Genomic DNA, 11,118 nt, shown 5'->3' with positions numbered 1-11,118 from the left:
AAATATGGTTTACACACAAAAGTTTTCCCACTGTCTGAACATGAATATGGCTTCACCCCCATGTGAGTTTGTTAGAGAAGCCATTTTGTCTTGGTCTTCAGTCAGTTCACAAGTTCGTTATATTCGTGCACATATGAGTTTTTGACCGGTTATGCAACCAGGAATGAGTAATTGATGTTCTATTCCACATCTGCTATTTGCTATGGTAATCACTATGTCCCTTAGAATTGTTATTCTTTTTAAGTATGTACTCCTCTTGGAATACGCTGTTTGTATTACAAGGTTTGATTGATCACATCCCTTAAAAGCTTTTTGTTATGATAAACTATATCTCTTTTGGCCTTGAGACATTATACTTCCTTATGTGGTAATATCTTCTTTGGAGCCTGAAAATGACTATATTTGGTATCTATCTAAAGTTGTGTAACCATATCACATGTCTCATATTGCGTAATCAACTTGAAAGGTATAAGAACCTTCCTTTATTCACTATTAAATCAGAGTATTTGATACACTATGGACGTGTCCTGTCTTGGTGTGTTAAGCGTTACTCTCAGAATCGGCCGATCCGTCCCAGCTACCTGAGAGGAAACAAGAGCCCGGCTTTAACAGTTTGGAGGCACCCAGCGATCCCCATGACTGGGACCAAGACTTTCCCCTTTCAATCCGTCTAGGACTGAACACAGCAATCTTCCTCGCTTGAACAGAAAATACTAACATCAAACCTAGGTAAGTTGATCTTTTTGATCTCAAAGTATTTTCTCTTCAAGAGGGGGTAGAAGGCACGAGTCAGTCTCCGGGGGATATAAACAGGAAACTCGCAAATCCTCAGGTAGCCTTTATGTTTATTGTTTGTTTGTCTTGTCCTATATGCTGAAAACAAAGTTGTACTTTTTGTAAGTAATACTGCTAAAAGTTTTTCCTTTCTTCTTCTGTCTTCTTTCTTTATCTATTTAACAATACTAACCCACTAACTAATAATATAATACTTGGCTACTTCTTATTACCTTTTCAATCTGATATATTATAATTGAAGTGGGTTTTTTTTTGTTTTTAGGTGATAATATTCTATCACTTTCCCCTGTATAGTCAGAGACTTACAGGGCAAAGTGAGGGGGAGAATAGAGACTGCAGCGTTGTGACCTTATGACCCATCCTCGCTGTGCAGAGCTCTTGGAATTGGAATGCCGTGTATTAACTGAGTTAGAAGTATGTCATTTGTTTCTAGATGGGCAGAAATAGAAAACCTAGTCTAGTATATATTAATAACAGTTGTTTTACATCTCTGATGTTTAGAGGTATGGTTTGAGCTGCATATGATTTGTGAACATTATCTTTGCTTAGTAACATTGTGTTGTATGAAGGTAAAGTTGCAATAGAAGATATATAGAAAGTTATTGAGGACTGGGAATGAGAGGTGATCCACTGGATTACACTCTCTGGGAGTCAGCCCTAGTAACGGGGCCAGAAGGATGGACTTGTGTGTGTGGAGAACAAAATCCTGATTGGCGTGAATATTGTGCTGCCTGTGGCAGACCAAGACCACGAAAACGAGCAGGATCTTGTGTCCCCAGCATAAGATCAGGGCATGGGATCAGAATCAATATTGAAGACAATGAAACACACACCCTGTACCATGGGCGGACTCAGGAATAGAAGTGTCAGCATCAGATGATTCTGATGCACATGAGGAATATATAGCTATTGCAATTGGAGTTGCGTTGCATTTGTTTGTGTGTCTTTACTTGCTTAGACAATGGTATATTAGGATTCAAACAGAAAGGAAATGAAAAGCTGGTTTGATTACCTTGAAAGATAGGGGTTCACCGTTGACTGCTAGCAGGTGAATACTGAATTCAAACGTAAGGGAATTAGTAGCTAGCGGACATAAGTCAACAGCTCGAACTGCTAGCCAGGGGATCGCTACCCTTTGGGCGGTTCAGTGGATAGTGTGATACAGTGAGGGGTCGCTACCCTTGAACTAAAACACTATGGGAACCAGTCTTACCAGACATTCTACTAAGTCAAACAGTATTGATCAAAGATTCAAAATGATTGACTTGGTGAGAATGGAAAATGGAGAGAAAGCAGTTAAAAACAGCGCGAAGATACTGAAAAAGGCGGGGATGCCTAAGACAGGTTGTTTAGATTTTTGCCGGTGGCAGCAGTTCGGCCGAGAGAATTACCAATGGATTCAGAAGCACGGATACCAGGCTCAGGTGGCAGCATGGATCCGGACTTCTGAACGCCATCATCCTCTTATAAATGACCATGACGATGAGGATAGACCTAAGGTATCAGAGGAGAAGTTTATTGATATATTGTGTTCAGAAATGTTTCAAGGGCAAGATGAAAATGTAGACAAATATCATACTCGATGTGTTTCCCTTTTTACAGATCATGGTTATGACTTAAAGCACTCTAAAGAAAGAATGCTCTTTAAGGGTATATTTAAGGAGGGGTTAAGGGGGGAGCTTAGAAAAGAAGTAGTAAAAACATGTGTAGAATATTCATATGTACCTCTTGAACAATCACTGCACATGATAAGAGCTATAGAGGATAAGATGTTGAAAAAGAGACAAAAGAAAGCTCAGAAACCAACCCCTGTAATGGTGAACATACACTCAAGAGCATTTGATAATGCGGTAAAAAAATCAGTGGAAGGATTACAGACTGAGCGTAGAATGGATAAGATGCCAGACTTTGATGAGTGTAAAGAAAAGGGATTGTGTTTTGGATGTGGAAGAAGGGGGCACTATAAACGAGATTGTCACAGGATAAGGAGGAGAGGACAACAAGGGGAGGTACAGAGAAAGGGAGTACTTGATAGAACAGACCTAGGTTGCAATCATAAAAACAACAGACTGGGACTAGGAAATAGGCAGCCCCCAAGGAAAGCAAATAATTAGGGTCAAACCTGTAGATGGCCCCTCAGGCACTGCACAGGTAACCCTTCCCACTAGCAAAAATATAGATAGTATAATAGATATGAGAGTAAGTTCCGTACAGTAATTAAGAAACAAGAAATGCCGGAACAGTTCATTATAAAAAAATGGAATAACTGTTACAGGACCATTGTCGGAATTTATGCTTGTTGTGATGATGTCTTTGATTCAAATAGATGAAAGCAAGCTGGATGAGAACCATCATCGAAAGTAGAAGGTATCTTTATGTTTATGTATAAGACAATTAAAATATCCCCTGAGCAGAAAGCAGAATGGAAGCCATCACAAAACAGGTAGAAAATTATCTAAAAGAAGGAATTATAGGTTATACAGAATTGAAACGATTGGTGAGTTGGGGAATGTCATTCCTTCAGCGTCAGAGAAAATGCAGCCAACTATTTCATGTGCTGGCAGCATGTAACAGGAACAAAACCCTATCAGCAGAACTCTAAAAGCAAAAGAGGGGTTTGAGATGCTGAAGAGTGACATTCTCTGTGGATTCATAATTCCCTCTGCACCGGCACTGGAAGATCTCTCATTTTATTTGTTTTGTTATAAGTTAGGGAGAAACACCATCTAGTGAGATATATATATATATATATATATATATATATATATTCCAGTGGTGGTTGCCTGTGCAAAAGAAAGTATGTTAATGTTAATTTGGTAATACACCTTAGAAATACAGGCACTATACTCAGTGTAGTAATTATTACTTCAAGTCAAGCACTGACAAATCTGACAAATATTTATTAATGAACTGACTAGCATGGTGCAATGTAGCTCTAATCATAATATTCAATCCAGCTACTTTGTTATTCGACACAGATGATAAATGAAGTTTAGAGACAATTGTTTGTATATTGTATATTTGTCCAGCAAAAAGTTTTGAGTGAATAAATATACAAAAGGGGGGGGAAAGGAGGTTATCTATTTTATACTCTAGTAGTGTAGTGGCGCTTCCCTTGTAATAGTCATTATGAAACATATCTGTTAACTAGAATATGAAAATATAGTTGTTTAGTTCAGCATTTTGACCATATAAAGTATAAATGCTGAAGACTATTGACTGGTTGGAGATAATGTTATAAGAATGATATGATGACATATTTTTTAGTTTTGTTTTTACAGATGATTGGTCGTTTCTGCACTGGAAATGCTATGGTTTACACAGCACGAGATAATTAAAATTTAAACCACTCCCTTCTTACCTATATTAGTACAGAAGGCAGTGATGATGAGGCCCACTCTGAATGGGAAAAGCAGAACTGGGTAAGATGGTTAAAAATATAAGCGATAGATCTTTACTGAGTGTCAACTGAAATGAAAAACTGTAGAATACGTATGAGCCCGAATGTTCTCCTGTTGTTGCTCTCCTGTTATTAAATAAGCCAGGTGCAATGAAGAAAAAGTCTAGACCTGAGCTGACAGTGATGGAGCTAAAAGAGATGCTTGCACAGGTGTAGTTAACAAAGAAACAATAACCGGACCTAGAGTTGAGAGTTTTCCATCTTTCCCTGTACAGACTACCTTGGTGGCTCCTGTCACGTCCATGACATCTGCCACTCCTTGTGTTCTTAAATCCCTACAGGTACAAGAAATTCAACGAGGAGTGGAGATAGAGACGCAGGAAGCCCAGCTGACTGAGGTCTGTGGATACAGGGCGGTAATATTTCTCTGCCATAAGCTCTCTTCTTATTGATGGTCCAGGTAACCAATGAATTAATAAGGAATTCTCTGTGAAAAACGGATATTAGTGTGTGTCTTAAGAGACAAGGTATGGGTGACACCAGAATTTAGTCCAGATTTACCCAGACTTGTAAGACACATGCCCAAAATAGTGTAAGAAGGAAAACTGTAAAGTTCATAGAAATATACCCTGCATTGGCTCTTCCCATCTCAGAGACCGCAGATAAATTATAGTGATATACCATGAGCAGGTGTTATGTAAGTTTGTGCGTGTTCTGTAGATTTCTTTCCAGATTTGGTCAGAGGCAATCCAGTGCAGAAAATGATATGTTATTGCTAGAAAAGCACATGATAGAAATTGTATATATAAAAATATTTATAAAAATAAAGGGTACAAAGTGCAATTTTTGTTCACAGATTCAGTAAGATACAGTAATCAGACGTGCAATTTTTGATATATAAATGATTGATTAAACATGTAATACCATGTAATAAACAGTTGGTTTCAGTTTCATTCCAGATCCTTCCAATCTGGCACACATTCTCTGAAGTTTGGGGGACTGGGTGACGGTCTGGAGGCGTGTGGGGGGAAACTTGGATCTGCACCAAGTCCAACTTAGTACACCAACCTCAGTAAAAGTCCATGCATCCCACTGCAAGAGGGTTCACAAAGATTAAAGAAATGACATTAGGGAAGTATTGTGTATTGCTTCTCTTTCTATATGTTGTTTCCCTTTTAGGAAAAAACAGTGGGATGAGTCACCTAAACAGTGGGACAATAAATTTGTAATGTATCATGACTATATATCAATATCATGCCTTGTTTTTGTAACCCCCATACCCAATCAAATGCTAAAAGATAGTTTTGAGATAAGAAGTTATGCCCCAAAATAGAATTCGTATTGTACCAGACCTCCTTGTATATCCCTACAAAGATACATACATGAAACAAACTGGACCAGAGCCTATAGATTCGAACATGGTGACACTGATACTTGTGCAAATCGCAGTGCAATATATATGAGCGAAGAAGTTGAAGAAGGGCAATTGGGTGATGGAGCAGCAGAAATGTCAATAGCTATTGATAAAGAACCATACTGTGTGCCCTTTCAATTTTATAGAATAGTTACCACTGACTTAGAAGATTCTTGGTGTTTGTATGATGAGACTTTGCGATTTGTATCAGTAGTAATGGCGTTACTAAGTGAATATCAGTTTGAACTTCCAAAAGGTATTTACATCTTTTGTGGGGAAAAAGCTTATAGATGGATCCCAAAGGGGGCGGAGGGAACCTGTACATTGGCTAGATTGGAACCTGCAACATGGGTATGGAGTGAGGATGATTTCCCATATAAAAATATTCCTCAACACATGCTTGCAAAACGTGATACTGATGCAAAATCTAGTAAACAGACACAGAAGCATTTGTTTAGTACACCATGGTACATGCAGGCAGGAATAGTACTGACAGGTCCATTAGGAATAATGTTGGGACCAATGAGAAATGCCCAAATGATTCAAGAACTAGGAGATATTTTGAATAATGTCACTGATCTATTATTTGATGCCATAAATATAGAATCAGCCTACACAAAACAGCTCATCATCATTACCAATCAACATTCTATGGTACTTGATTATCTCACTGCTTCTAGTGGAGGTTTCTGTCAGGTGGTGGGACCTTCATGTTGTCACTTCATAAACCCTGAAGGACTGATGCAGGTTACACATGATATAAGACTTAAAAAGGGATTTAAGGAAGCCAATGCATTGAGTGAACTACCCTTCCCTGAATGGCTTTCCTGGTTAAACATACTGAATTTATTCAAAAAGGTGGGTGGATGGATCACAGGGATAATACACTATGTTATTCAAAGAGCGTTTATAATATTAGTAATTGCAGTATTGGTAAAATTGTTTGTAATGCTTGTAAAGAAAATTCTAGGAGCTAATTGTAACTGTTTTTCAGGAAAATACGAACCCAAAAAGGGAAAAGCTATTGATAATGAATCCCTCCAAATTAAAGTAATGATGACCATAACAACCACAAAGCGATGCAGATGTATGATGCGACAAAGATACCCTGGTGGACTTAACCGACTGTGCCTACTGTGGAAGTCCTATAGAATCGATTGACCACGAGATACAAGAACATCAGCAGAAAAAGAACTTTAATACTGTGTAAAACACCATAAAGTGTGTGATATATAAACACACTATAAGGACTACACAAAACATATATATCACATTTATATAGTGAATAAACTGGTAGAATATATACATATAGCCATAAGTATATTCCCCTCTAGGATCAGTAGATAGGATGGGTATAGGGAAATGTAGGCCGATCCCACAGAGCACGTTTGAATGGCAGGACCCCATGATACGCGTAGGGAAAGCCTAGTGTATTGTGAAGTAGGACAAGTCTCTGCGGTCTACCCTATAGGAAGGGACAGATGAGATAGAACATAATTAATCAAAAGAGGGGAATTGTTAGAGAAGCCATTTTGTCTTGGTCTTCAGTCAGTTCACAAGCTCGTTATATTCGTGCACATATGAGTTTTTGACCGGTTATGCAACCAGGAATGAGTAATTGATGTTCTATTCCACATCTGCTATTTGCTATGGTAATCACTAAGTCCCTTAGAATTGTTATTCTTTTTAAGTATGTACTCCTCTTGGAATACGCTGTTTGTATTACAAGGTTTGATTGATCACATCCCTTAAAAGCTTTTTGTTATGATAAACTATATCTCTTTTGGCCTTGAGACATTATACTTCCTTATGTGGTAATATCTTCTTTGGAGCCTGAAAATGACTATATTTGGTATCTATCTAAAGTTGTGTAATCATATCACATGTCTCATATTGCGTAATCAACTTGAAAGGTATAAGAACCTTCCTTTATTCACTATTAAATCAGAGTATTTGATACACTACGGACGTGTCCTGTCTTGGTGTGTTAAGCGTTACTGTCAGAATCGGCCGATCCGTCCCAGCTACCTGAGAGGAAACAAGAGCCCGGCTTTAACAAGTTCTCTGATGTCTAACAAGAGTTGATTTATCTGCAAAACATTTCCCACACTCTGAACATGAAAATGGCTTCTCCCCTGTGTGAGTTCTCAGATGTATAAGAACATTTGATTTGTGATTAAAATGTTTCCCACACTCTGAACATGAAAATGGCTTCTCCCCTGTGTGAATTCTCAGATGCTTAACAAAATTTGATTTATGATTAAAGTCTTTCCCACACTCTAAACATGGAAATGGCTTCTCCCCTGTGTGAGTTCTCTGATGTTTAATGATAGTTGATTTATCTGCAAAACATTTCCCACACTCTGAACATGAAAATGGTTTCTCTCCTGTGTGAATTCTATGATGTATAACAAGAGTTGATTTCTTTGTAAAACATTTTCCACATTCTGGACATGGATATGGCTTCTCCCCTGTGTGAATTCTCTTATGTACAATAAGGTTTGAGTGATCATTAAAATATTTCCCACACTCTGAACATGAAAACGTCTTCTTTCCTTTGGTAGTTCTAACATCCCTTCTACTACTTTTATTTTCCTTAATTGTTTGTGATGATTCAGAAGATAGAACCTGTTTTAAAGGAACAGATGATAGAACTTTGTTGTGAAGCACCGAGGGTACAGGTGGGATAACACAATGTTCTTCATATGTGTCTTGTAGTACATCAAGATTATATGATTGAAAGTCTGGTGTCAGAAGTCTCTTTGATCTCCTAATATAGTCATCTGCAAAAAATAACACTTATTACTTTTTCAATAATATAATCTTGGAAAAACACATTTTTTAACAATACAAAATGTCCATTGAAATTGCAAGTTCTGTTGCAAAATTTGAATATCACTAAGGTATTTGTGACAAAACAGATCACATTCTAATTAAAGACCACAAAGCAAAGACCACTAGATAATGATATCCAGCCACCAGGATCGGCTCTAGCAGTTTTCCAATTCAGTGTGAATTCAGCATCTTCCTAGGTTCATGTCTCAGAGTGTCGGTCACCATTATTTTGTAGTAAAAACCTCAGTGGAGAATCATAAATAAAGCCTGTCAATCAGTAGTATTAGAAAAAGGCTCCATAAGTCAGTGACTATCTGTGGCAGATCCTGAATTTTTCATACTCATGAGAAATTCTGTACCTGCCGCTGAGCGGGAGTGACCTACAAAGCCTTGTTTTGACAATGAAGCTCATTAGGAATCAATGGGCGCCGTGGGTTATTACACCATTGAATTACGTTGGAACTTCAAGGATTTCTGTTTAAATGAAAAATTGGTGAATGAGGGAGTGTGGGGAGTCTTTATTCAGAAAACTAATTTTTTTTCCTGTAAAAATAAGAACAGAGGGCACTCACCGTATATAAGCAGTAGAAAACTTATGTTTATTTGTTACATGGAGCAGGCATAAAAACAGGATGGAGGGAAGAGGGACTGACCACACAAGGACGACAGCTGTTTCGCACCGGCAACCGGCGCTTTGACAAGTCCCACTGAATTATACTGGACCTGGGTATTTTGGGGGTTAATAAAGGGGTGAAAGAGGGTGTTATTTTGTATTGTATTTCAAACAAAGGATTTTTTTTGGTGTTTGTGTTTATTTCTTTTCACTTACAGATTAGTAATGGGAGATCTCATAGACACCTCCCATTACTAATCTAAGGCTGAGTGGAAGCTGTGGGCTGTTATTAACCAATGATTACCCCAGTTGCCACTGCACCAGGGCACTTGGGATGAGTTGGGTAAAGTTCCGGGATTCTCACATCTAATGAATGAGACAATCCTGGGGAGCTGCAGTCTGCTATTTTTAGGCTGAGGGGCCAATAAGCATGGGTCTCCTCACCCTGAGACTACCAGCCTCCAGCTTTTAGGCTATCTTATGGTTGGGTATCAAAATTGGGGGGAGGACCACACATTTTTTTAAATTATTTATTTAAAAATTTAAAAAAAAAAGGAGCAGGTGGTTCCTCTTCTTTTAAAACATAGCCAAGATAAGCAAACAGCTGGGGGCTGCAGCCTGTAGTCACACCAAGTGGCCATGTAAAATTACTGCTCGCTGTGAGTTTCAGGCAGAGACTGAGTGAGCCACGTGATCAGCAGTGACGTCACTCCGGTGATTTGCGGTTGCAAGTGGAGGACCGTGGGAACCTCTTCTACCTTATATTAATAATATACTGTATTTTGTTCATTCTTTTTAATCCAACATTGTAGCAGCTGCTGAAGGAGACGAATCTGTGACTTCTCTGCATTTAGTGGTCACTACTCACCTGGGCGGTTATCTGTAGGAATCTCCTCTTTACTCTGCTCATCACCCCTCACATATGTCTCTGTAGTATTAATATGGGTCAGATCTTCACCCTGAAACAAATATTATAAAAATCACAGACAGATGGAGAAGTCTCATCTATGATCAGCTCTAATCCTGCCATCTCCACCGTTCTCATTACACAAGTATAAAACATATAATACTGGTGGATAAAACTAGACTGAGCACAAGACCTTCACAGCCGTCTACACATCATAGCGAGATTTCATGGCACCTTCTCTCCATCTACCTGATGATCCTGAGGAACATTGGGATCTTCTTGTTCACAGTCCTGTGGGAGAAGAGGACGGGGACATCTCTCTGGTGTTGTCCTCTTACTGGATAGAACTGGAGGAGACACATACAGGGACTGAATTAATTCCTTACATACAGATAATTATAGGCCGTGTGTATTTAGTCCTGTCTATTACCTGGTGATGTGAGGGGCTGGGGATCCTCCTTCATGATGTCCTTGTACAGATCTTTGTGTCCTTCTAAATACTCCCACTCCTCCATGGAGAAATAGATGGTGACGTCCTGACACCTTATAGGAACCTGACATATACAATGATACTGTCACCCCCGATCCCTTCATAGCGTTACTGTATAATGTCCCAGCATTACCAGCAGTGTCACCTCTCCAGTCAGCAGCTCAATCATCCTGTAAGTGAGTTCTAGGATCTTCTGGTCATTGATGTCCTCATGTATCGGGGGATGAAGTGGAGGCCCCGTGATTGGGTTCAGGGGTCTTTCCCATCCCTCAGACACAGGGGCGTGACAGCGCTCACTAGAGGTCTTCTTCACTACTATGTAATCCTGGTTATGGAGACACACAATAAGAAATCTCACTACAGACATTTCCAGAGTCCTCACCTCTCCAGTTCTGTCCATCTGTTATTCCCATAGATAAGAATGATTATTATTATTATTTATTATGATAGCGCCATTTATTCCATGGCGCTTTACAAGTGAAAGAGGGTATACGTACAACAATCATTAACAGTACAAAACAGACTGGTATAGGAGGAGAGAGGACCCTGCCCGCGAGGGCTCACAGTCTACAGGGGATGGGTGAGGGTAAAATAGGTGAGGACAGAGCTGGTTGCGCAGTGGTTTACTGGACTGAGGGTTAGGCGGGCTTTGCACACTGCGACA

General features: G+C 39.1%; 1 protein-coding gene across 1 annotated transcript; it reads right to left on the bottom strand.

The window, feature by feature from the left end:
• Window positions 1-6,488: 6,488 nt before the first annotated feature.
• Window positions 6,489-10,821, bottom strand: LOC142313018 (uncharacterized). Its single transcript, XM_075352005.1, has 5 exons — window positions 10,588-10,821; window positions 10,395-10,518; window positions 10,214-10,311; window positions 9,926-10,016; window positions 6,489-8,392 (listed from the first exon to the last, which is right to left on the bottom strand). Exons 1-5 carry the CDS (start codon window positions 10,819-10,821, stop codon window positions 7,662-7,664), a joined length of 1,278 nt encoding a protein of 425 aa, XP_075208120.1. The 3' UTR covers window positions 6,489-7,661.
• Between the last annotated feature and the right edge of the window lie 297 nt (window positions 10,822-11,118).

Source organism: Anomaloglossus baeobatrachus, chromosome 5, assembly GCF_048569485.1.
Source record: "Anomaloglossus baeobatrachus isolate aAnoBae1 chromosome 5, aAnoBae1.hap1, whole genome shotgun sequence".
Lineage (NCBI taxonomy): Eukaryota > Metazoa > Chordata > Amphibia > Anura > Aromobatidae > Anomaloglossus > Anomaloglossus baeobatrachus.
The sequence above is the reverse complement of the archived record's forward strand: the minus strand, read 5'-3'. Positions and strand labels throughout refer to the sequence as shown.